This window comes from Fringilla coelebs (assembly GCF_963513975.1).
Source record: "Fringilla coelebs genome assembly, chromosome: 3".
NCBI lineage: Eukaryota > Metazoa > Chordata > Aves > Passeriformes > Fringillidae > Fringilla > Fringilla coelebs.
The window spans coordinates 70,074,418-70,102,099 of NC_140030.1; the positions used below are offsets into that span (position 1 = coordinate 70,074,418).

Below are 27,682 nucleotides of genomic sequence, written 5' to 3' on the forward strand. Positions count from 1 at the left end.
GTTCATTACTATGGTTGGTTACAGTCACTTGCCATTCCACTTTTTTTGTGTACATACTGGGCACAGGGCTGAAGTTTGTTCTAAGTGCAGAATTCTCTTTCATTTTGTTCACAGCAGTTACAGATGCACAGCAAAAATGTAATTCCTGCAGACTTCTCTTGCACTGGGTCTTCAGGCAGTTTTGTACAAACATGATTGTAGAACTCCAAAGGGTTTAATAAAATTTCAGTTGTTCTCCCAACCCTGGCTTACTTCTTTTAAGCTGACTTATAGTTTAATTGGCTTTTTTCTTCACTGAATATATGTGAAGAATGCAATGTAAGCTTTGGAAGGGCAAATAGTTTACTTCTGCTGGAGGCAAAGCTCCTGCTTTGGCTTTCCTACAAGGACTCCAAAACCCAAAGAAGCTGTGGAAGTCTTGATGTGGGAGTATGGCACTGCTCTGCCTTTGGCTTTCAAGCAGATCTGATCAGATCTACTCCCCATCCCTTCTTTTTTTACCCTGTATATTCTCTGTGAAATGTGCACAAGAATTGTGCACAAATTTGGAAAACATGAGGCCGGTCCACCATTTGTGGATGCTGTAGTACACCTCAAAATGGAATACTTTTATAGAGGTAAAGATTTCTGGAATTGGTATATTTTTCTCCTGGAAAAATGTGGATTGAGTTACAGTATTTGTTCCACATAGACAAGGACAAAGAGATGCTGGGGATGCAGAGTTATTCACTGCTGAGAACTGGGCATAATAAAAAGACCTGAAGTAGAGTCAGGGTTCCTGTTTGCCTTAGATTAGTAATAATTACTTTTAGACTTACTCTCTACAATGTCACATCCTGGAACAGTATTAATCCACCATTACCCCCTCAGAGCTCACTACATTTATCCCTGAAGATAAGCCAGAAAAGCTGTGCTTTTGCTTGTTATGCAGAAAGGCACTTTTAAGGTTCTACTGCTATATGTAATCCCAGCTTTTGTTCTATTCCCACACTACACTTCCCAGCTTCTTAATAAATAAACAAGTCTGTTTATTTATACTGTTCTGTGTATCCCTTTCCCTGGTGAGGTACTTTACTTACTCTTCCATGTAATATATATATAGATCTAATTGATGGACATGATTGCATAGCTTTACTTTTTCAAGCATTCAAATTTTCAGCTTGTTTTGCAGTTCACAATGCTCCAGTTGGAGCAGATGCCCATCTCCACTCTTATGAGACTGTCCCTAAAGCTGCTGAGAAGACACAATTCTCTTACTTTCTTAGAAGAATACAGGGTACAGATAAGTTCTAGCCTCCAACTATCATACCACACTGAGTAAGCAGTGACATCCAAAGAGTAAATTGTACTCTGAGAACATAGCAATAACTTGAAAAGACAGTATTTAATTGGGTTGATATTGTTTTCTTACAGGCTTTTATGTGCACATAAAAATTGCAACTGTCATGCATTTGAAAAATCTATTCATGTGTTTACAGTATATTGATCATAATCATGTATTTCTAACTATACACAGTGTAAAAATAAAAATACTTAGAAAATAATTATGCCATTTCACTTCATGAAATTTGCTCTTTTAAAATGAGCATAAAAATGATTAAATTATACCTTCTAACAACTCTATTCAAAGCCAAAATACTATGGCTTAGAACAAGGTATTAATTGGAACAGTCTTCAAAGTTTAAATCATTAGCTTATACTTCTCCTTGAACTATGAAAAGCTCATGGCAAGGTTCTTCATTTATGTGTGCATAGGAAAATTTCTAAAAACCAAAAGGTGAAGAAAAGTTGCTAAGCTTTGTTTTTCAGAACATTGGTTTTAATATTGGAATGTCCTAGAATGCTGTAGTTGATTGAAGTTAAATAGGGCTTGGCCGGTCTGCGTCCAGTGCTGGATCTTGTTGGAGGGATCCTATGTAAGCCATGAAGCTGTTGTTCTGATGGCTCCAGTCATAGTAGTCTGGAGAGAAACTTAGAAAGAAAATAGAAGAATTAGCGACTTGCAGATTGGTTCTTTAAGCACCTAGTCAGAGAACATGGGGAAAATGGAATTATATAGAGATAGTTCTCATGCTGAAGTGCAAAAATAAAATAAACTCCCAACCAGGGGTATAGGCAGCTATTTATTTTTCTGATCTGTCAATTATTTTGGCACAAGTGTTCATTATCTATTTCCTGATTATCTCAGTTCACTAAAGACAACCCCCCCCCTTCCCCCTTCCTTCTGATTTGCTGTTCCAGAAGGTGTTGGAAAATCCCAGAAATGGTGCTACTCATCCCTGCCCAGTCCTGCCACTGCAAGGGCCTGTCAGAGATCTAAACCTCCCATGTCTGTGTCCCAGAGCCCAGGACATGGTTTGCAGCTCTGCCATGCTGACTTTTCTCCCTTGAGCATCATGACACAGTGCATGTGGCTGGTTTAGCTCCCACTGGGAGCTGTGCATGTGTTACCAGTGTGGCTGGCTCCCTGATGGCTCAGTATGGAAGATAGGGTGCCTCTGGCTCTAGGATGGGATACCAGGCTGGCTCAAAACCACCTCTAGCATCCTCCATGGGCTTAGTTACTATGTGAAAAACTAATTAATGCCGGAATAGGATGACTGATAACTGTAAATAGTGACTGTGCAAGTTTACTGAGCCATAGTCTGGCTCACCAACAGTGACTGCACTGTCTCACCTGAATGAGTGACAAGAACTAGATCTAGGTTACAATAATCTATTCATATCACAGTGTAGCTACAGCAACAGCAAAGGGATAACATGACTGAGACTCCTTTCAGGGCAGGATAGAGTCCTGTCAGTGCCTTTCCTTCTTTGAATTGGCTGCTACCATTTTTCATGTGAACTGCTCCTTCCTGCACTGGAATCCATTTCCAAACCTCACACCTGTGCAGAGAAGACAGAATTTTTGTGCCAGTTCTGGGTTGTGTGGGATTTCAGCAGTTTGGTGGATTTTTCTAAGCTTTCAACATGTGGGAAAGCTGATGCTCCCTTCATTTCAGGTCACCCTCGAAATATTTAGCCATGTTACAGGGCAACCTAAGGTGAAAGGCCTCTTGCTTCAACTATCACAAGCTGCTGCCTGTGCTGTCCAGCTTTTCCTTGCTCTGCCTGAGCAGGGAGACAGCTGTTTTTCTAGTCAGTCTTGGTCTCACACTTGAATGAGTAAATGGAATTTCTGAAGCCACTCTTGGAAGAAACAGAGGATGAAGCAAAGTTCTGACCTGAGTTTTTCAATGAGCAGTACATTGGTACAATTCTTGAATTACATAACGATTTTCATTCTCGTGTCTTTATGGTATCTACGAGGCCCCACAGTCACTCAGTGCTGCCTGTCCATTTCAGCTTCCCCTTTTGCTTCCCCTCACCCTTCTGGGATTTACACAGCAATTGCAGCTAGACAATTCACATCCATCTTCTGTGGCGTGTCAGAGTTCCTCCTGCCCCAGTTTCTGGTTTGGGCAGCAAGCGGTTCACTCTTGTATCTCACCTGCCCTGTGCCCCCTGTGGTGCAATATTCCAGGCCAGATCATCGTCACTGTCGTATCTGCGGGGATTGTCAAAGAAGTAAGACCTGGGACTGAAGCCGTGGCTTGGGACCATTCCTGCATTGGCCTGAGGGAAGGGAAACCTCAGTCAGTATTTGCAACATGTATCAAATAGCTGTTTATCAATTGCCTGGTGCCTCACTTCCAGAAGAAATTGCTGCCACCTTACCTCACGGTTTCCAAAATAAAACATGCAGTTTTGCATTCGCTGAAGACAACAGAAATAATTTTGCATTTACTGTTCATCTCTACCAGCGTAGTGATATTGACCTCAACAGCTTTTATTTATCCTTATTTCTTAGCTAACACCTGACCTTCTGAAGCCACCAGTCTGCATTCAGCCTTTCTGCTGAATTCCTGTCCATCCAGGACATTTCATGCTTTTAGGCAGCTGATTTGAAGTGAGCAGTAGGAAGCAGCTGAGGAGCTGAAGGAAAGGTATGAAACATCTGAAGAGATTTGATTTTTACCTCCCACATTGCTAACACTCCCTCCTGGTGCCTTACATCCCTTACCACAGGAACTGATCATGTTGAAGCTTGGCATCCTGCTTAGTGAACACACATGTGAAAAGTCCCTTAGGCCCTCACCAACCAATTTCAGTATCTAATCTACAGTGAGGGTCAAATGTGCTGTGAGGGTCAAATCCTGAGGTCAGGTCCTTTGACAAAACAGGGAAAGGAGTGTACACATAAGTCTTTCATTTACAAAGCATTTTCACGTTATTTCCCCGTGAATCAGAACAGAAAACATACAAGATGCAAGAAATCAGTTTGATTTCAGAAACAGCGCAGAGGGACATCTAAGAACCCGCTGAGCCTCAACCACTGACCCACTGCTTCCATCCCCAGGGAAGAGGGGTTTGCTGTGCCTGTGAATAAGCCAGCATGATATCTTCTCCATGGCCTTAAGAAGGAGAGCACTTTGATCGCCCCCTTTATTTTATGTGTTAAATGACTTTGACAAAGATGGAAAGAGGATTAAGTGCATCTCTGTCATGCCCCAATTTTCAACATTTTTCTGGTTAAAGGAATGGCAAGGCATAGGGCCACATGCTGCTGTAACCCTGTGTCAGCACCAGAGCCAACAGACAGCTCATTCCAGGCTATAAGTTCCAGGCTGATTATTTCAGTGAATTATTTCATATTCACTGAATTATTTCATATTTGAGTAATGCTGAATGCAGGATGCTTCTACTCAAACCTTTTGTTTCTGAAGTGCCAAATGAACCATGAAACCAAATAACTATTTCTCAGGATTGTTTATTAAAAATAAAGAATATTTCTGATTTTTACCTAATCAGACTTGTTGTTATGATTTTTTTTAACTAAAGGAGGGTAAGCTTAAATTCTATCCCCATGCTTTCTGGCCAAGAAACAGCCTACTGAATGCATTAGCCTAAAATCCTACAGCCCTTGGTCTCCCTCTTGTGGCAACCTCACACTGAAGTTCAGTTTTCTCTTGCTACAATCTCTTCATTTTTTGTTCACATATTTCTGGTTTTCCACTAAATATTTGTCCTATGTGAAAAAAAATAATCTATATATGACCTAACCCATGTGACAAATAATGTTTACCCTAAAAAAGTTATCCATAAAAGAAGTGATACTGATTGCAGTATACAATTGCAGATACTGAGGCAATCTCACTGACTGCCTCTTCTGAACTGTGTCTTTATGGAGATTTAAGGCTTTCTGCAAATAACAATGCAAAAATATGTTATACGTGTTACTGCCACACTCGTGTGGGAGAATACTGCCTGACTCCATTTGAGCTCTTGTTTGATTAGGATTCCAAGCCCTCATGGGATCAGCTTTTCAAAATGAGTGATTAGATCACTTCCATTATTTCACTCCCTATGAATCTCCCCCACACTATCCAAATCTGGCCATCAGGTCTAGCCTTATTAAGCCCACTTTAAATGAAATGAGATCTCTCTGTGGTCACTTTTTAAAAGAGAAGGACCTCTGGCCTCTACTTAAAAACATTTCTTCTCTTTGCAGTTGTCCTGGTTAACTCCTAAGAAGGAGTGAGACTGAGATGTTTTTAGTCACAGACCCTGGGGTCCATGGGGTTTCTTAGTGCAATGTCAGGTATTACTTCCTTGTTCATCTTGGCTTTATCATTGTCTCTGAAATGTGCATATGAGAATAAAACCCATCACACCTTGTCTAGAAAGTTATTCTGTTGTTTGTTTCTCTTACTTGTGTATTTACCATTCACAACCCTTTTGAGTTATATTAGCTTTGGTTTCATTTGGCCTACAGAAACAGAGACATTACCTCAGTTATCCTAGTGAGGGCTGGTATTGCCTGTGTGCCTGTCAACCAGCTAACCTGGAGACATTGCCGACAGCTACAAAAAAAAAAAAATGCTTGTCCATCTATTAACTACCTAGATATTAAGGACATTTACTGGGAATTATCCTTACAACTCACACCTTAATTTCTGGTCTTCTGAAATAACCAACAGGTCAGCAAGTGCTTATTATGGCCACTGGTCTTTGACTTGGAAAAAATTCAATCTATTATTTCATTACCCTGTTGAACTGTTAGCACGCAACCATTTTCACTGCTATGGGATGAAAGATGCCAAGTTTGGATAACAAACTTCTTTTCCACCGATTCCAATAAAGTGCTGCATTATCTCAAAGGGAAGTTGTCCCCACCCTTAAGAAAGTTCCTGATTTTTTAGATAAACTTTTTAGATAAACACCTGGCCTTTCTTTCAGAATAACCTGATGAGTTTCTTTCAAGAGGAGTTGGCATAAAGAAGCAGGAAGTTTTGGTTGCTCTTATTCTGCCAAGGATACATTGAGAAAGAGAAGTCAGAATGTAAAGAAGCAAAAGATCCCTCAGCAGCTGAGCCCCTCAGACCTGCCTGGACATTACAGTAGCAAATACACTAACAAATTCCACTTACTAGATCTTTTGTAGGGTTTCGGACACGGAAGAAATACACAACCAAGGAAGTAGGCAGGAGCTCCCAGATGAAAAGGATCACTCCAAACACTATGTAACCTGCATCTCCCAGCTGACATTTCAGATCTGCCTGTTGAAAAGTAAAAGAGTAAAGTCTTTAAAAATAAATATGGCAGCTCATGTGAAGGTGCAGGGGGCAATGCCAGAAATTCCATTCTGCAGAGCCAGATCAACCTGGCTAATGATTAAAGGCATACTAAAAAAAAAATCAATATGCTATCTTATGCTATGATTTCCCTTTCCTCCTCCTGCTATCTTTCCTTCAGAAATATCAGTTTAATGCAGGGGTCTTCCCAGCTTAAAAGCCTGGCAAGCAATCACTTAATGAAGTGATCAAATTCAGGTAATGAGAAACTAGTTTGCCAGTGCCTTTCCTGCTGGAGATAATTGTAAAGGAACAATCAACGGTCAAGGGCATTGCTTTTAAAAATGAAAGGCTTGGGTCTGTTCAAATTGGTGCACATTCTAAGGCTGAATAACCCTGCTGGCGCTGCAGCACTAGCTGTGATCTTCTCTCTAGATCTCCACCATTGCCCATAGCTAAAGAGGGCAAATCCTGTCCTTTCATGCGTTTTGTACAGAAGAGAAAAGGGTGTTTCTAACCGGTGACCTGAGGCAATACTACAGTACATTTATTGGGCTGTAATTTTAAAAGTGTCTTTTGAGTGTGGTACCAAATTGAGTACCCACTCCTTTATTCCAGGCCCTTTTTGTATACTTCAAATAACTTACCCCAAAATCCATGCAACCCTAATATCACAAGCCAGAACAGATGCTCAAAAAATGTAGGAGTAACTCAAGGGCTAAAAAGCATTCCAGTGAGCTCCCAGCGAAATACCTCTGCCTCCAGAGGGCAAACAGGACCAAGTAAGTCTGGCCATACCAGCCCCTGTTACTCCAGACTGTAGGAGTCAGAGAACAAGCTGTCCCCTGCAAAGGGTCAGCAGGAGCAGCAGCAACTCCTCAGGGCTTAACAAGAGGGAAATTGCTTGATTCAGGAGAAAGTCAGAGCCTAATGCCTTTCTGCCTAAACCTCTGCGCTCTAGTTCCATTGGCTACACCTGCAGTCCTCTTCTCTGCACTGCAGCAGGGTTGATTAAAGGTCCCTTGACAGACCCTACTCAACTTACTCATACCAAGGTCCTCAGGGCAATCCTATCCTACTCTTTACCTACTTCTTAATTAGAGTTTTACCTATTGTTCAACAGAAATTTGTTAATGGCTGCAGGTTTGCTTGGCCACCTGGGCAATACAAGGTCCTTGCATGGCTGGGAACACTGCTTTGGGTCTGCAGGTGCTTGCTGATTGCAGGGGACACATGGGATTTTGAGGCCAAACAAAAGATACTCATGATCCAGACCCTGGCCCAGAGCTGGAAAAATACTGGGACCTAAATACATTCTTCAAAGCAAAGAAAGGAGCTAGATGCTGAAATTTATTAGAATTCAACAAAGAATCCCCTGCTATTTCCTTTAGAGTTTTTATTACTGTTAGTTTTCAGTGTAAATTGTCACTTGCAATTAAAGGTTGGGAAGAGTCACAGCCTTATCCTCAAACAACAGAAGTTATCATGCTAATTTCAGAATTAAAGTAAATAACTCCACAGGTCTGGATGGTAGTGGGAGATGTTATGATGTCTTAGAACCGAGCATTTCAGGGGAATCAAGTACTGTTTTTCTGCTTCTCTAAGTACAATACAGTCTTTACAGTGGACAAAATACATGTTTTAAGAAAAGGTGCTCTTTCTTTTGACAACAAAATCAAGGTAAATAAAAGATTGATTTTTAAAAATTATTTGTCTTGTGGTTACTTTTTTCTTTTAGCACAGAACTGGAGTTTTTATCTTTATGCCAAAATTATCAGATATTTGTATTCCTGGAGCAAAACAATCTTAGTGCCCTGGATAAAAGAAATAAAATAGGGTTTGAATATATTTATTCCTCTTGTGATAGCATTTAGGAAGTCAATCATCAGCTAGAGAATTAGGTTTTCTCATTAGCAAATATTTTCATACTTGCCTGATCTGACACGTTGTACCAATCATAATCAAAAGAGTTGACTTTCTTGGTTTGGGAAAACGATAAGATGAACAAGTTGTAGCAGGCTCGTGAGGTATAAAGTAGTATAACAGTCACTCCTATGCTTGTCACCTGACAGACAGATGAGCCCTGGAAGAGATTTAAGCACAAGTTATTATTCATAAGGGAAGCTGAGAACAATTTTGCTTTTCATGGACTTCGAGAGTTGTCATGCTAGTCTGTCTCATGCAATTGACTTTTTGTCTTTCCTTCTTTGGCTAATATATTCTATTTTATGTACATTCCTGTATTTTATCAGCACAGTGGTTTCCAGGCAATGGTTTCCAGTTCCAGCCCTTACCAAGATGGGCTGTGACTAATTTTTGCATTTTATTGAACAAGTGCTATTTTCAGAGCAGTGAAAACACAGAAGACCCACGCTTGGCATAAGGTGGAGCGACAGAATTGAGCCTTCAGCTCTGCACTAGCTACAGAGCATCCTGTATCAGATGCCGGCTAGCATGATGCAACCTTGCATCTTTTTACAACTGCTTGCTTTGCACCAATTTCACAAGTACAGAGCAGGTCATAACAGTCAGCACTTAAACACAGCACAGACAGGAACAGAACATCCTGCCTCAGCTAATGTCAACACAGAGGAGACAAAGTGGAAGCACAGCCTATGAGCAGAGTGACCATGGCAGGGCAGTCAGAGTGGCAGCTTGAGCACAAGGGGAGGAATGAGACTGCAAGCCTGAAACTGGAACAGTTCCTAAGCCCTAGAGAGAAAACTGGACAAAGCAGGGGAGAGACCTTGATCCAGTGAGAGGAGCAAGTGCCTGACTTGACACTATGTCAGGTGGACAGGGTCACTGTCAGGGGCTGAGACATCAGCAGGAAGGAAGCAAGGAAGGAAGGAATCCAGGAGCCATGGCGGCAGGGATCTGTGTGAGTCTGATCAGAGAGGCAGGCAGATGTACAAAAATGAGACTGGCTTTGAAAGAAGCTCCAAGTAAATTCTTTGTAGTTGGCTCTGGAATAGTGCTTTGCACAGCTAAAGGAGGAAAGATGGGTAAATGTGCTGTGTGCATTTAGAGGTAAGTTGCCTTGCAGTCATTTGCTTCTCTAGCCCTGCCCTCTCCCTCTCCTGGCAGAGACCCACAGCAGGAGGATGGGTTCCTTTCATCTATGTGAGAGAGACAGGCCAAGAGAGAAGCTGCTTTTCCCTGCCACAGGACCTTTTAAACCAGTGCAGGAGACTGGAAAGTCTGCATCTTATTCCCTCTGCTCACACATTGCTTCCTGGTTTGCAGCTGAGGGTCAGAGGTTCAAAGCACTGTGGTTGGCAGAGCAGACACCGCAGAAGGGCTAAAGAAGTATCAGGGGAAGTCATCAAGCCATCATGTCCTGAATTCCTGGACTTCAGGAGACTACCAGGGCTCCAGTGCTGCTCACCCATGCTGTTGACTATTAGCCCTGCAGCTTTATTCACCCAGCTCCTCAGTCTGCCCCCCTGCCGTGAACATGAGTTAAGAGAAGCTCAGGGAGTATTTTAAAAAGTCTGTGGAAAACAAGTTTGCCTGTCTTCCCAGCAAAATAACATTGGTTCAGTGAACAGCCAGGCTCTGAAAATACCCAATGCAGTCAATGTCTCTGAATTCCAGCTGATAACAGCCTGGAAACACCGCCATTCACCAGGCCATAACCTGCAGCCATGTCAGGAGTGAGCCAAGAGACTGCAGCTAGTCAGGAACCGAAGCCAGATCCATAGCAAGAAGTGCTGAAAGCCGTGGCAATACCAGCAGGCAGGAAATGCTTTAAAGAGGAAATGTTTGCTAGGCACTTCTCTGTTCTCCTTCGATACTAACAAGTCAGTGGTGCTGTCATGGAAACCGAGAGAGAGAGAGCAGAGAGAAGCTGCTGACTGGCACATACCATACCCCAGCCTGGTGGCATTTGCAGATTGCAGATAGCAGAAGCAAAGAGCAGAACGGGGCTGGTAATTCCCTGTATAGATTTCCCTACATAGCTGTCATTCTTTAACAGTTAATAGTTAAAAGTGTAGAGATTTAATAAACTTCCATCCCACCAAATACAAAAAAAGCAGATGAAAGTGTCCTGGTTTTGTTTCCATACACTTCAAATTCTTCAAATACACTTAGTAGGTCATTGAAGGGAGAAGGAGGCAGTGAAAGTAAATCCAGAGAAATCGTTTTTCTGTCACAGGCCCCTGCAGAAAAAAACAGGAGCTCCAAGCTAGTAGTGTGTCCCACCAGAGAACCAGCTCAAGTCAGCACCTAAGGGCAGGGCTGTGCACCTCCTTGGTGCTGGCACAGCCCTGGCACAGAGCACCACGATGGTTCCCCATGCCAGGTGATGGAGATGAATGTTTTTTCACATGTGGTTGGAAGATATATGCCAGCAAATGGGAAATGCAAATAAAAGGCTGCCAGTACTGATGCCTACCTGCATGCAGCACATAGCATGCATTATCTCCAAGAGTATTTCTGTCATATCACTGAAGAGAATGGATTTTTCTTCTCTAGATAGTTTTTTGGCATAACAGTACCAGATAAAACCAGGATGTTTTATTCACAGCTAGTTTCAGTCATCTGTATCCCTGAAGTATGTGCAGTCAAACATTGCTGGAAGCCCCCAGAGGAACTCCCATCTGAGGTCAGCAGAAAGGAGGAGCAAATCGCTCTTTAACTCCCAAATCCACATTCAAAGTTTCATCAGCTGAGTGTCCTGTCCTTTCCTGTCTGCAGTAACATTAGAGATCCTTTGGGTTTTGTGAAAAAGTTTGGAGTAAAGAAGGTTGGGTTTTCTGCAGAAGGAGAAAACACAACAAAACCAAAACCAAACTAAAACAGAACCAAAGCCTCCTTTAGGTTAACACTACTTTGTTACAGAGATTTATGCCTCTCTGATTTGCAGCACAAGAAAAACTTTTCTTACTAATAAAAATAATCCATTGCCAGTGCCCTTTGGTCAGCAAATGACAGGCTTGAAAAAAACAAAACTGGCCTGTGTTTTTAAATCTTCTATTCAGCCCTGAACTTTTAGTTGTTGTGCAGCATGGCTGGATTTGATTAAACAGGAAATGTACTTATTTCATCTGATTAGGTAAATGTAGAGAGGAATTCTAGGATAGTTTTCTAAATAGCAGTTGAACCTTAAATTTTTAAAGGATTTGCTGCTGGTAACAGCAATATGTTATTGGTTAAACTGATAATTCAAGAATTAAATGTCTTCTGCAAGTGCAAGGACTTTTGAAAGCCCTGTTTCATTATTTATTGATACAAAACATCTTCACTGATTTTATAATAAACACTGCATGCTTATGTGATACCACCCAACTCCTTGACCACTGAATGTGTCCAAAGATATAAACCTAACAATATTTCTTTAAAGAACATCCTGTAAGTAATAGGAGACACCTTTTAACCCTTTTCCCCAGCTGGCTAAGTTATAATGTATTAAGTCTTTTAAAACACATTCTCTCTTATCTATAGGAATATATATAAGAATATGCAAGTTTATAAAGGGAGATAGATTCATATTTCTCTGTCTGGCTTATCTTCAGCATGCTGCTACCTCAAACAGTTAACTTAGTCAATGATTTGACAAGCTGAAGGATTTTGAAGTACAGGCCACTTCTATGTTGCAGTACTGAAATGAAGTGGTCTTCAGACAAGGGACCCAGAGAAAGCAGTGTCTGCTTGAAAAAGCTGTGAGAAACTCCAGCCAAAAGTTATGCAAAATCTGCCTCAAAACCACATATTTGGCATCACTGGTTTTAACCTAAAGCTCTCTTGCTACTACCTAATATTTAATTCATGTACTGAACACGATGGCCAGCCAAGCACAGGCTATGAAGTTTAAGGCTTCCAGCTCTCAGGCTTTGTGGCTTTGCCTTGTACTGCCCTTGTATCTCAGAAGGTACTTGAAAAGAACTGAAAATGTACCTTACCTTGGACTCCAAGTAAATGTTGGCTAAAGACATCTTGGAGATCTTATACAGGCAGATGGAGAGTGAAACAGCGCACAGCACAAACAATGTGTCATTAATTGCCACCCGGACAGAGACAATGATTTTTCTCTCTGAATTCTGTGTCCTCACCAATACTGCACATGTTAAATTCACCAAGAGGAAGAGGAGACTTATGAAAAGAGAAGCCAGGTAGAGGGGCAACCTGGGAGAGTGAGAAGAAAACAGTTTTAGCAACATTGTTCAGCAAGTGTCAATCATGAGATAGAAGTTGCACTCTGGGAAATTAAATCTGCCTGTGCTTTGCTGCACAGCTGACAGAGTAACCAGCTGCCTGAGCCAAAATCAAAGTGCTCCAGATTGCTGGAGAGATTAACCTAGCCCATTTCAAACCTGTTTTTACAGTTACACAACAAGCTGTAAGTAAAGTAACTAATATCAAGCAGCAAAACACAAAGACTGCAGCAGAAATTGAACAGCACAATTCTCAAAAACTACTTAAAAAATACATGAACCTTCTTAGACCATGCACTTCATACACAGCACAAACCCTCTGCCTAATCACTCCCAGAAAAAACCTCTGCCTGGAATGGACTGGTTTTGACCCTGGTTTTACTATACCACCACTGCCACATAAAGCATCACTGACTGTTAATGTTTGTTATCAGATATCACATTAGGGAAGTGTCTAACAGCAGGAAAAATCTGCAAGTTACTGGTTCCCTAGCTTCCATCTCTGTTTCTTTTCCTAAACAATTTGGTCATGGTCAACCTCTTGAAAGAAACATCAAGAAATTTAACTATGCATGTTGATTCTGGGTTGCCATCTAGGCCAGGAAAAATGTGTGTTTACACCACCACAGAAGCAGACCTGGAACCAAAATGTGACAGACAGAAGCCCAGGAATTGGACTGTTTTTATCCATCTGGTTCTTTTCCAACCTACCCAGCACTGATACTTACAATATAAGCATAATCAAGTTATTAAATGGTAGGTAATTTTTTTATTTATTACTGCTTGTAATTCCTCCTTATGCCTACACAATCCTGTGGGGCTTTCCATTAGGAAAAAAAAAAAAAAGAGCATGCTTTCATTTTAAGTATTTGCTTAGTTCATTATCATTGCTGACCAAGGAAATTACTGATAAGATGCATAATCTGCAGTCACTGAACAAGAGGTTTTGGCGCCAGCTTTTCATGCCTGTTGAGAACTTTGACTTTGGCTGACAACAAACATGCAGACTGTCCCTGAGGAATCTGGTTCCAATTGTTTAACAATACTTTGCCAGTGGGGATCTTTTCCTCTCACCCATTCATATTCTTTTGGGTTAGCATCAACGAGCTACAAAGCTGAAGCATAGCTGGCTTCTTTTCAGGGGGCAGGAAAGGAGGAGATACACCTTTGAGATATTTTAACTGTGTTACAGGGAGAACTGAAAGCCCAAAAGCTTCTGAATTGATGCCTTTCTTTCCAGCTATATCTGGCAGTGAGCAAGGATGCTGTTTTTTCCTTGCCAGGCATGGAAATTCCCTCTCAACAGGAAGATTGTGCTCATTCTTAACTTCCCAGGGCAGGGCTCTCTTTTTAGGATAAGCAGCTGGAGGTAGTTCCTTTAAACCTCATAGCCTAATGCAGGAAGCACTGCACTCTTGAAGCTCCTCTCTCACACGGTTTCCTCTGTACTGGTGGCACGTTTACAGCTTTCATTAGTACCTCAGAAGTCTTTAAATGGTGGTCACATGTCTTCCTTTCCTTCCCCTCCCAAAGTCCCATCTCTAGTCCCCTTGTGGGGGCTTGTGAGGAAGGGCACACTGTTACATCTGCCTTGCTCATGGGACTGTAAGTACATGCCCTCCTCTGGCTCACCTTAGCCAGAAGGACCTTCTGCTGCAGCACAGCCTGCATGTTGGCATGCAGCATCAAGCTGGCTTGCAACCAGCAGGGCTGAGAGGCTTCCAGGCCAGGCTCCACCTCTGCAGACTTCAGAAAAAAAAACCACCCCAAAACCAAAAAAAAAAAACAAACACCACAACAAAAAAATCCCGTTGCTTTCACACTCTCATGCCCACACACTCCCATATGTAGGGTGAGCTGTCGTGGCCAGTTGTGCAGCTCTTCACACGAGGATCTTCCAGCCCCCTTATTAACATGATGTGGCTGGGGAAATGGCTGCCTAATTTGCAATGCAATAGAAGCATTGTTGCTGAATTTTTGGAGAAGCACTGATATGTCTCTCTAGGGGAAGGGGTTTAGGGTCTCAGCAGAGACCTTCTGCCTAAAGGCAGAAAGTATCTTTACAATTCAACTGCAAGAGCACCTACAAGGCATGAAGAAGCATATGGAGCTTTACAGAAAACAGAAAGGCAGGGCAGGAGAGGTGTTTCCAGATTGCACCAGTGAAAGCACAAGTGAAAGTTCAAAGGCCTGTTGTGCCTAATCCCCACTTTGGGACTGGTCTTTAAAGGAGCCTTGTGTAATCTGGTTTGGCTGGGGAAGACACATGCCAGGCTCTTCTGTTCCTTCTGTGTCAGGCTGAATGCACCCATAAGTTTTTCTTTGAGCTGAAAACAAAACCTCAGATAAATGCAGTGAGATTTGCCTCATTTAACAAGAAATCTGTTTGAAATTACTGTATTTTGTTTGCAGTGTTTGAGGCTTGTGTGTAACAAGACATGCACACACAGCACAGTGAACAGTAAACCTCATCCAAAAACCTGGTGACAGTAAGAAATCCCCAAGTCCAGGGAGACGGGCAGAAGGACTGTTTAAATATTAATTTGGACACAGGCTTCACCTTGAGCTCTTTTACTAATATTGTAAAGGCTGTTTTGAATAAAGTTTGCTTAAGATTCTGGATCCCCAATAGGATTTATAGGATTTTATTTGTTTGGTTTTTGGTTTGATTTTTTTTTTTTTGGCATCTGAAATGATTCTGATTTCTGAGACCCGTGTCAGTACAGAAGTCCTACCTCTCAGTTGCCCCATTTATGTTGCCATCATCTGTTGCAAAAATGGCAATACCAGGCAATAGGGTCTTACACTCATTAAAGAAAATGGAGGGAAAAATGAAAAAATGGATATTCAGTAATGAAGAAAAATCAGATTCAGTAAGTGCAGATTCCAGACCTGTCTGTAGGCCTTGCATCTTTCCATCATTTATCTCTCCCTCAGGATCTCAGCAGACTTATCTAATGAAAGATGTCCCTGCCCATGGGACATGGGCTGGACTAGATGAACTTTAAACCTTTCCAACTCAAGCCACTGTGTAAGTCTGTGTTCTTTCACTAGCTTGTTACAATTAATTCATCTGTGGTTGTGCACATATTACATAACTTCAATTGCCCGGTGTAAGATAGGAAATGAGGTCAGCTTTATTAATATAGCTCTTTAGACAAACTAACCACTAACTCATACTGAGACTGAGATGTTAAAACAAAATACAACTGAAATCCCTTACCAACAGGGCTGAACAAGAAAGAAAAAACTAGGCCAGATCCAAGAGTGATTTGTATTAGAAATCCAGTGGGGAAGAGTCAGGGTGAACATGGAGCTCTCGTGAGGAGGGTAGTCTGTGCATGAGTAATTCTAGCCACAGTACATTTATATTTAGGAACAAAATGCTCCAAAAGCTACATGCAAGTTGCTAATGCAGTCACTTCATAGGCATTGACTAAATATCACGAGCTCTCTGTGCTTCAAGAAAGACATTTTCAAGCAGTCTTCAGGAATAAAGCCTTGCCACGAGCATCAGTAACAGATGAGGTTCAAAGCTTCTAGCTCTCACCTCTAAAGCCATGCAGGAGTCTGTCCACAGACAGCCCTCCACCACCCTGAGCTGGCTCTGTGCACAGTGAACCTCTGTGTCTGTCTTGCCCGTGTGCCCCATCAGGGGCAGCCACATCTGCTCTGGGGGACCTGTCTGGGGTGTGCTCTGCTTGTCCGCCAGCCCATACTCCTGGATTTTCTTCTCACAGGAACCAGAGTGCAAAAGGTGGGTTCAAAGCTGCAATTCAGCCTGGAGTCCACATTCCTGAGTCAGCCATCACATTCTGCAATTCCCATGCCCTCCCCAGCCCACCTCAAGCCTGTTTGCACTGTACTGCCCTTATACCAAACATGGTTCCCAAAGCACTCGGTACAGATGATTGCCTCACAAGCTGTATGAAAAACCAGTAGGATAACAAATTTCTAGAGAAGGACAGTCATATTTGCCCTGTTGATACAGACTCCTAACAGTCAGCAAGTAAACAAGTCAGATTGCAGTTTAAATTATTCTGTTTTCCCATCCTGAGTTCATTTTGTAAATTCTTTCTTTAGAATGGAGACAACCTCTCTCTGTCTCCTCCTTCTAAACAGCATTGCCCAACTGAGGCTTTTAAGCATGGGGACAACAAACATTAATTTATTGAGCTCTTCCTGAGCTTGCTGGACATTACTGCCCTTTGGGGTTCTTTCAAGTACATCCTGACAGCTTCTCCTCCACAACAAGATGCCAAATGAATCTCTCCACCTAAATGTAAATCTACCATAACCTGAGCACTAAGGATTCAGGGGAGGTTATCTATAAGCTCCCAAACATATCATGAAATTGAATCCATTCTCCCTTGTTCTTTCTCTTCATAATTTGCCAGTCATTTTCCCAAAAATGTTAAGACTTCTATTACATTGACCTCACAGGTTAAAACATACCCACTCCCACTCATTCCTGTCAAGAAAACCAAAACATGACTCTGCTTCTTCAGCACTGGATGTGAATTTACCTAGTAATACAAATGTTAAGAACCAATAAACAAATCCCCAGGGTGGGTGTTTTTTGCTCTCATTTGAAATATTTGCTTTTGAAATACGTGACTGTCTAAAAATGATCCCTGTGTAGAGAAAGGACACAGTCCCCTAAAGGTCATAGGAAGAAGGTGACCAGAACCATCATCATCAAACATTGGTATACAAGTATGAAAAGCTGAAATATGATCATCACAAAATGATCATCACAAATTAGAAAATACAGCACGGCTGCTCTTCCCTCCCACATTGAATGTTTGCAAAGTTCTTACCTGTATTTCAGTAGCTCTGGGGAATATTTTGACTTAGCTTTGAAAATCACCTGCAAAACAAAAAAATATTGCATCAAACATAGCATACATGTCAGCAAAGGAAGACAGTGTGAGTCACAGCAATTCTGTCTCACAGGCCACAAGATATGTCATGACAGGTTTCATTACATAACGGATTTGCATGGATTGCTTACCATGGCAGGCAAGCTCTAAGCAAAGTACTAGAACCACTCGGCAGGTGATCAGATGCATTCTATACAAACTATCTACACTATTATTTTCACTTACTCTGGTTTAGGAATAAGGTCCTTCATACCAGTATTAATATAAGGATCAATGCCAGCATAACCATAGAAGGAAACTATTGCAGGCTCTTACATGACCTGACAGTACACGTTCTCACACAGACCAGCTCACACCAGGCCAAATGCTCCCATGAAGAGCCTATCATAGTACCCCGGCCTGAAATTAGATATATACTTTCACATTCATGTTGCATTACCAAAAAGATGCCATTGAGAGCCAAACTCATTATTTTACTCTGAGGTATTATTTGGCTTCTGCTGACTGTCTCTTCACTGTACAACAATACGTGCTTTTACAGAGGGATAGCTTAGGCCCAGCAGTTAGCTTGCTGTACCAGAAAAGATAAAATGCTGACAAGTTTTCTGCAATGTAGCTAGGTGCCATCAGTCATAGTCGTTTAGCCATCATCAGAAATTATACAAAAATATATTACCATGTTTTGTACCTTATTTATTTAAAAAATCACTTGAAAGTATTACAGCTTTTTTATAAGCTAACATGGTTTCCAAACAAAAACTTAGTTTACAAATGTTCATTTAAACCAACAACAATGCACACTGGTTACAAGTATTATAAAAACCTCATGATGTATGATTTATTCTGGGTTTCCCAATCATTTTCTCTTTATGTTATGCTATCTTATCCATTTACCTTGGTTTTGCATGCCCTTTAGTTATGTTTGCATAATATTTGCTATGATTATTATGCTTTCCCAAGGAAACAGGACTTAAATGATCACAATGTGACTGCAGACGTGTCCGCCTGCCAGTCTCTTTATCTGGCCTCTACTAAAAAATATTTCAGAAAACTGATGGGAAAATGCTTGAAGTATCAAAGACATGGTCCTTTATCATCCTTCTAAAAATCAATGACTTAATGGAAAAAAGAAACTCTATAAATGTATCTAATATATGTCCTCTGTGAGGACAAGCCTACATAATGATTCTACACATCACCCAATAGGAGAGAGTCTCCATAGCAAAATATTGTAAAAAATTCTCCAGTTAGGGGAACAACTGAGAGTCAATCATGAGACATAGATCTGGAGAAAATCAGGCTCAACTTGTTCCAGATCTTCTGGAACAACTTGTCATTTATCTCCTATTCACCGTAAACAGCTGCCTTGACATGGAAATTATTTTTGTGATGCATCAGCTTGCTTAGCACTAGCTGAAGCAGCAGAGTTTTTCAGCAAACTGAGAATTAAATTGAAAACTTGGGGGAAAAAAATCTGTAAAAATATTCTGCAACCATTGATACTGTTTTCAAATAGATAACATCTCTGATAGTATCCCTTAGTGAAGAGTTTTGTGATTCATTCTCCAAATTCCTGGATCATGAAATCTCACAGGAGTTCAGGAAGAAGTTTTAGGTTGTTTCATTTACTTACTTTTGAAAGGAAAGGTACAAGGGGCTTGCAAATGTTCGCACTTCTGCTGTGCATAAGGAATAGCTGTCACTTTCAGAGAAGGGATAAGGTTCAAAATACTTCTCAGATACATTTTGTACAAGATTTATTGCCTACCCTGCTTATTCTGGAAGGGAGGGAGGAAGGAGATTCCTGGCCTCAATGAAATTAAACAAGTAATCCTCATCTCTAGGGTCATTCCACAGTCCTCACCCATTGTGAGAATCACTTCTACACATTATGCCATTAATTCTGACACTTTTCAGGAGTTGCACTGAACAGAAGAGTTCAGAGCCTCTGCAAAGAACTTCACAAGACAAGCAACTTCCAGTGGGCAATGAGTTGTTCTGGCTTCACAAAACCTAACAAATATTAAGTTCCTAAATACCATCTCCAGTGTTTCCCCAAAAAATTATCTACTCATCCCTCTTAAGTCACAAGGTACTGTCACATAAACCAATCCAAGACCACTGCCCAGCAAAATCTCCATGGATAACTTAGGTAAAACCAAATGTGATGCTCCTGCCACAGATCCAACGGGATCTCAAGATTCAAGATCACCAAGGCAGCTGTTAGTGTGGTTCTGCATTTGGTGAACCTGTCCCAGGTGATGTTCTGAAATTTTCAGAGCAAAATGACCATTAAGAAAGAAAATAAGTACTGTACCGAAAAAAACTCCAACAAAACAAAAAACAAACAAACAAACAAAAAACCCAAAACCCCAAACCAAGACAAAACAAACAAACAAACAAAAACCCAAACCAAAACAACAAAACAATAACACCTCCAAAAAAAAACCAAACTGAAAGGATGCCATATTGAATGGAAGCTACACTTTGAGGCATGGAGAATTCTTACCAATTCACTGCTAGGCAGGAGCACAGGCAGCCAGATTCTGCCACCTTTGCTTAAAAACTGATGGGGCTTTAGTTCATGAGCAGCCCTGCTGTAAGCAATGGGATAGTCACAGAATAAAGGGTTGTTCAGTGGGAGTAAGGATGTCAGGAGCTGATCTCAATATACCTCACATGCGTGGGTGCAGCTTTTTGCTTTTAGCATTTAGCTCAAGAGACTGGTTGCTCAATGGCCCCTCCTCGCAGCAGTGTTGAGAAAACTTCCAGTCAATATCTGAGTCATCTAAGTAAGTCTTCCAGCAAACCAGAGCAAACCAGACTATTCCTAAGAATAGACTAAACAGCAAACAGAGAGTAGGCTGTTTTAAAAAGATCTTTCAGAGAGGCCCAAGATGAACATGGAAAATGCAGTGAAAGTCCTTGCTAATTTTCTTATGTCTAAAGGGTTACTTTTTAGACTTGAAAGTATTTCCCCTTCTGCTTTTTCTTTGAAGGAGAAATATCCTGTTTTGACTCTCTGTTTCTGCCAAAGGGTTGGAAACCTCAAATGAGATTCTCACACCCCCTCCTCCACTCCCCTGAGGTATATGTCTGGCATATAAAACTGCAGCAGTTCAAAAGGACTCCAAAAATCTCTCCATACAGCCAGAGAAAATTCCCATTGCAGGAACTGATGTAAACAGCTGACCTTAGAGACATTTTACCAGGCCCCAGGAGTGGGGATGGCATGGGATCCATCAGCAGCTTGGCTGCAGACAGCTCTGGAGAGCAGACAGACAGGGCCAGACTGTTGTAGCTGATGGGGGTTCCAGCTAATCAGGAGCCACTTTGGCTCTATAAGTATCAGTGAAACAGCTGTCAAAGCCAAGACAGATATTCCCAAAGCAAAAGAAAAATAAAATCTCCCTGGAGCAATTTTTGTGTCCATGCTCTGATTTAGCTGAACTGATGTGATGACTGGCACAAACCTCTGCTGTACCTCCTGTGCTAGCTGATCAATTCACTTTCAGAGGAGCTACAGCTCAGCTTACCAAAAAGCCTCAGATATGTGGTAAATGCTTGCATATGTCTCAAGCTGGCCCTCTGCACAGGAATGAAGTTCAGCTTTATTTACCACTTCTCACTTCAAAAACCTTATAAGAACCATAGCATGCATTTTTTCTTCCCAGTTCCTTTCATCACAGTCCCTCTCTTTCTGTCACACTCCATGCAAACTTCCCTTTGAAACCTGAAAATAATGCCACAATCTCATCAGCAGCACATGTACCTTTCTTTGGCTGCATATCTTTCAGTCCCAGGCCCACCTTCCCCATTCTTTCTTTCTTCATGTTCATTCTTTTATTTGGATCATATTTCCCAAAACCGGCAAGTTTTCCCTCTACTCTCTAAATTCTACACAGTTTGTCAGGCCTACAGACATGGGCGATGTGACTCACGACCATCCTCAGTCTTCCACAAATTGGTAAAAATAGTCCTAAAAGGACAGGGATGATTGTGGGGGCTGACAGCCACAGTAAACTTTCAAGAGTAGCTTTCCTATCAAATTATTTTCTAAGTCAAATGACCTCATCCTTCATGTCAGATGCTGACAGCCAGACAATCTGCAACTGCAATTTGTCTTCTGTAGATACAATAGTAAGGGCAACATTTTACAGCAAACATATTTGCTGATGCTTTACCATATGTAGTTAGACTCCTGTGTAATTCTATATACATCCAAATATTCTTTTAAATAAATAATAAGCTTTATAATATATGATTTATTAATTTCTGCTAAAAAAGTTCTCCAAAATAAAAAGCCCTCTCTGTTCTGTCACTGGTGAGAACTTTTGAAATGTTATCCTCAGTAATTAGAGAATGATAAATTTTCTTAATTCTCTTCCCGGAGCTACCATTTACTCTGGTTCCACTGAAATACACGAAACTTTCTGAAAGCCTTGTGCTGTTTTTACCTCACCCTGCCAGGCATGGCCAGCTCCCCTCAGAACTGTCTTACTCTGTACAACTTCTCTTCATTTGAAAGTCCCTGATTATATCAGTACTGCCTGGGAGGCAGGGTAAGTTTCTCAATCCAGATGCCAAAGAAAAGGGAAGATGGTTAGGGAGGAGGAAGGAGAGGTAAAATCTGCCTACCAGCCTTCTCCACCCATACTGTCTCACAGCTCTTTAGCTCAGCACTACTTTCCCTCCACCCTGGAGAAGTTCCCAACCTGATGACAAAACCTAGAGACCACCCAACTGTTTTCTGTGCCTGGCCACAAGGGAGGCCTGGGATTTTCAGGGAAATTTATAGCTCATGGTCTTTGGCCCTGACCTTGTTCTTTGAGCCTGTAACCCTCCATCCTAGCCTCTCTCCTGCTTCATTTGTTTTCTGTTCCCCAGGGAAATGCAAAGCCTAAGCAAACAGGACAAAGTGAAGCAAGTCCTTCTCTGCCCACCCCTCACATGCACCAGAAAAGGCAACTTATTTTTTTTCCCAGAGCCTCTTTACCCTTTTACTCACAGCACTAACTGTAGAGCCTGAGGACTCATCTCAGTGTCCCCTTGTCAGGGACAGGGAAGATTTGAGGACATAAATAAAGGAGTATCCAAGTCCTGAAATCCTCACATTTTTCATTAGCCTGGGATGCCTCACTGTGGGATCCTCCACTTCTTTCCCTTTAAAGTGGAAAATATGTTATTATCAGAAAATAAAACATTGGAAGCTGCATGTATGAGGCAAATATCTCAATGAGATTTTTGGTCTCTGGAGGTGGAAATGCACCTTGGCTCCCTATGTGGGGGATCAGGATCAGGGGGCTGCTCTGTCTTGGTACAGTGCTGTTACTTGCTGGTGTTGTGCTCCTGTTTTACAAAAGTGCTACTGGATCTCATCTTCATTTGAGATTTATTTAATGATTTCCAAGTAGGCAGAGGGCCTCCCCTCCTGAGAGGGTAGATCATACTACTATTTTTCTTTAGAAGGAAATTAATACAGGCACAGGATTAATAAATTCTAACGCATTTACTTATTCAATTAAAAATCATATTCATTCTCTCCAGTATGGGATCTCTGAGAGTGACCAATATTCTATAAGCCTTATTTGCAGCACCCTTTCCATATACCCTAAGTAGGGCCTTACAACTGCATCAAAGGACCCTGAACTTGGCTCTTAACCCAAAGATCACATTTTGAGTCAAAACTATTTTGATTCTAACTTCTCTTTTGTTCATAGTTCCCCTGCTTTAGCAACCTGCTCCAACACACTAGAGGTTCTTCTGCTGCAGCTGCTGATGCTCAAGTCTGGGGACAAAACTCTGCTGTGCTGATGTCATCAGGGCTCACTTGTCCTGCTACACATAAAACACATCTGAAATTCCCTATGGCTTTGGGATACCTATTAAAAAAGAGAATGGTTGTGGCTAACTTTCCATCAAGTTCAAAGGTGCTTGTTATTCAAAAAACACCCTCAAGCACTTGCCAAATGAGTTTTTTGTTTGGCCAGGAGGATTTGCACTATTTTTTAATCCCTTTTTATTCCTCTCACATCTACATTTATAGGTTTTCCTTGAAGTGCCACATTTAGGAATGGTGAGTACTGTACAGCAGATAAAATAACAAAAACCTATGAATTCCAGAAACCCGTGGGATCTCTTCCAGTGCTCTGTACCTATACTAGACACAGATCACTTCTTTCCCTCTAGCTAAGCACCAGTGAAATAGCAGGGGTTTCATGCAGTGAGACACAGCTGCAGACCCTTCTTGCCTGTCTTCTAGAGAATAAAAGGATAAAAGCTGTTTCTAAACAGGTCTGTGAAGTTTTAAGCCATTACTGAAAACAAAATTTTCTCTCTCCACCCCTTTCACACTAGTTCTTGCTTGTCTACTGTGGAAAGCTAGATGTACATTATATACAAGATGCTGAATTTCAAGCCAAACCACCTTTTAATGGTTAGAAGGAAAGAATTAATAACAGTGAATTAAAAATATATGCACTTATTCTGTCATGCATTTGTAGAATGGCTGTGCTTGTATTTCTTAAACTTTGCTTCAGCTGGGGAGATATTTGAGATTAAATTTCACTGACTGCAACTAGCTCTAGAGCAAATGACAATACTATTCTTAAGTCTGTCTACAGCGGTCCAAGGTATTTAAAGATTATGACGCACATCACAAACTCTGAAAGTCCCTTGCAAATATTGTTTCAAAAGCCTCACAGCAGCTCTTCAAGACAGGTAACTATTCCATTCTTTCTCAGAGGGGCTCAGAGGAAGATCAGGAGAACTCAGGATGACAAAGCAGGAATTCTGTCTCAAAGGCAGAACCAACAGCCTTAGCTTTTTTTCTGTTTCCAACCACTGACTTGTACTTCCTGCACGCTATCAGACAACAATGCTAAAAATAAGTGAAAAGGACATATGTGTGCATTCTGTGTGCTGTCTTTTCAGATATTCCTCAGACAAAAGGAATGTTACTTGCAGCGTTAAGCCTCCTGAGTGCTGACACTACTGCACAGACTGCTGTGCCCCCCCTGTGCTCGCTCCAGCTTCTCTTGGCCAAGAGCCAGGATACTGCACTCTGCCTCCAGGTTTCCACAGCAGCCCCACACGTGTGTCTGAGGGAAGAGTCTGACCCCAGGCTGTGACTTAGCCCCAGCACTGTGATGGGGTGGATTGTGTGCTGATGGACATTTGACCCTGGGAAGCTGCACAGTTATCAAATGACTCTCACAATAGCTATGGGATAAAGCACAGGTAACCATATGCCTGAGCTGGATTTGAGTAGTATGCAGATGAAAGGTTCCTGTAATCCCTTAATATATCTCAAGTACCAGGGAGTGGAGCAGGGTGAGTTAGCAGGCATTTCAGACACTGAAGCCATGAAAGCAAACCTAAGCACAAAACTGGGTATGTGGTTCTAAGTATTTAATACCCTCTACAACTCAAGTGATCTTCTTACAGCTGTCACGCTTACCATTGCTGCTTTTGCAGCTCTGGGATAGCAGCCCTTGCGTGCAGCCCGATGTCTCCAGTCAGGCTGTTCAGAATTGATAAGGCCTGGCATCACTACAGAGCATGGTTAAACACCATGGGGACTACAGAAGCACCAGCCCCAGGCACCAAGCTGGTTCCAAGTGGGGCACACAGCAACACCCAAAGCATCCTGAGCACTGCCTGGTGTGCTCCAGGGCTGGCTGATGCTCTCCTGACCAGCTGCTCCTGCACTGGGAAAGTGGACTTTGATCAGGGCAGTATGAGTGCAGGCTTGGTATCCTGCTCCAGGCACTGCAGTGGGATTGAGGAGGTAAAGAATCCAGTCTCTGCCCTCCTGCAAGTTTCCTGTGAGATCTTAGGCAAGCCCAGCAGCCTTTCTTTGTCTCAGCATGCCAATATCCCGTCCTTCAGCCAAGTGCAAGATCACCATGCTCACCATAAATATTTCCAAGCAATTCTAGCTGCAGCAACCTGGAGCCCTATGCAGTTTAACTCATCTGACTTCTTAGATGTCCATGGACAGATACACTCTAAAGACCTCTTCCTGAAATGGAGAAACTTTTTCCTTTACTCCAATATACAGTGAATTTACCTTTACATCAGAGAGTCCTTGACACAGAGGGTGTATCTGTGCACAACACTTAGCAGTTATTGAACAGAGTCAAAGCTGTTTGTAATACAGATTCTTACAGGAATTTGGACCCACAGTAGGATTCCCTCAACAGTTTCGATTGTTATACACATAATAGAAACCTCACTGAGAAATGTCAGCCAACTTATTAAAAAAACTGGGACTGGGGGTTTGTTGCTGGCAAAATCAGACATTACAATTCTGACTGCACAGAGAGATCAAGTCTGGTAAGACAGGAGGTTTTTAAAGTCTAATAACAATAATAGGGCATAATAATAAAATGACATTTTGGGTGTCCAAATTCCAAGCTCTCCTATACATTTTTTCTCCAATCTCTGAATTATTTTTATAGACATGTTAATTGACAGTCTCGCAGTGATCACTTCAGGCTCTGGTTTCATTGTAACACTGATCACTGGCATATAGACCAGAAGTTAAAGTACCCAAATAAACAACTGAAATTTGCTTTGTGCATTGCCAAGGTACATTTGTAAATTACATTTTTCTCATGATGTTCGCATAATAAGGCTTTACCATTCAGCTAGATTTAATCAACTAAATATCTGTTGCTTACCTGTGTGAAGTAAAGATTCATCAGGGTCAGGGTGAAAAACTGGAGGCAGACTGGGAAGCAATAAAGAAGCCAGAAGATGAAGGGGCTGAGAGAATTTGCTGTGACAAAGTCTTTGAAGTAAAATGAAAAGAGCACTGTCCTAAGAGAGGCCCAAAATAGGCACAGAAACAGAAAGACAGTTTGGTAACTGAACCTCTTGTGCCTGTAGTGAAGGACCAGCCAGAGCTGGACGTAGATGAACACAAAAAGCAGTGAATAAAAAACAGTATATACAATGGTCAGGCCCAGCTTCACATACGGAGGGACAGCTGGCGTCAGGGTCGGCGGAAGGGTGTCATTTTTCAGTGGGTCCCACTCAGGGGCCTCCATTTGATATCGGGAATCGTCAGAATTATTTAAGTTTGGCTGCCGCTGTTGCCTCCTCCTCCTTCTCCTTTCATCTTCCTACAGCATAGGAATCAAGAAAATGAAAGAAAACAAGCTGCACTTCCTCTTTGGCAGCTCACTGTGGGCTGGTAGCACATGATCACAATTCAGAATGATTCATTAGGACTGCCTTTGTCAGCAATTGGCAGGGAACAGCTCAGAAAGCTGCTCTTTGCTGATGTCTCTGCACAAATCTTTACCATCCTTAAGAAACAAAGAAATCCACCAGCCCCTGAACGGTTTACTGCTAATTTTTTTCCTAAGGAAAATTATCTGAATTTTAAATTAGTTAAGTACTGTTCTATTTTTTACAAGAAGCAAGTACCTGACACTTTCCCAGTGGCAGACACATAATATCTTCGTAGGATTTTTTTTTCTTGTTTCCTGCTTAACAAGTACTTCATTTAGCTGCATTTTGTTAGAATTCATTTTAAACACCTTCAAGTACTCCTGAAACTCAAAATGCTGTATTAAGCTGCAGTAGCTCAGCTTGTTATTGCAGAAAGCTTTGTGTTTATAAAGAGTTACACAATTGGCACAGCAAATCTAATATATTCAATTTCTTCTTTTTCTTATAAGATGCTTCTTTAGAGTAGGAGAAAAGGTACATCAGGACTTCCGAACCTAGCATATATAGGAACAAAATAAAACCTCCTAAAGATCTAAATTCACCAAAGCATACATGCAGCTACAGGTTCTTTTCTTCTTGGTTGCTTTTGTGCCATCACTCTGGAAACAGCTGATCGGCCACACCTTCTCACAAGTCTGCAGATATGCCCTTGGGATGAAATCTATACATTAATAGGTGCTATGGCAGGCTGATGGGTTTGACTCATGGGGGTGAGAACTGAGAACTGAAACTGAGTGGTTTAGACATTTGTAGTGTGGTCAAAATGCTTCATATATCTCTAGGTCAT

The 27,682-nt window shown here is 41.6% G+C and overlaps 1 protein-coding gene across 1 annotated transcript; it reads right to left on the minus strand.

The window, feature by feature from the left end:
• Positions 1-1,473: 1,473 nt before the first annotated feature.
• GPR137B (G protein-coupled receptor 137B) lies at positions 1,474-26,794 on the minus strand. The gene is made up of 7 exons (XM_084202967.1): positions 26,340-26,794; positions 17,593-17,642; positions 12,521-12,743; positions 8,544-8,697; positions 6,471-6,595; positions 3,491-3,615; positions 1,474-1,971 (listed from the first exon to the last, which is right to left on the minus strand). Exons 1-7 carry the CDS (start codon positions 26,706-26,708, stop codon positions 1,860-1,862), a joined length of 1,158 nt encoding a protein of 385 aa, XP_084059093.1. The 5' UTR covers positions 26,709-26,794; the 3' UTR covers positions 1,474-1,859.
• Positions 26,795-27,682: the final 888 nt, after the last annotated feature.

Coding starts and splice junctions, on each gene's coding strand:
- GPR137B (XM_084202967.1), bottom strand. CDS start 26,708: ATGGAGGCCCCTGAGTGGGACCCACTGAAAAATGACACCCTTCCGCCG. Junction 12,744..17,592: donor CCAGAGCTACTGAAATACAG/GTAAGAACTTTG, acceptor TCACTCTCCCAG/GTTGCCCCTCTACCTGGCTT. Junction 6,596..8,543: donor CAACGTGTCAGATCAGGCAA/GTATGAAAATAT, acceptor TTCAACAGGCAG/ATCTGAAATGTCAGCTGGGA.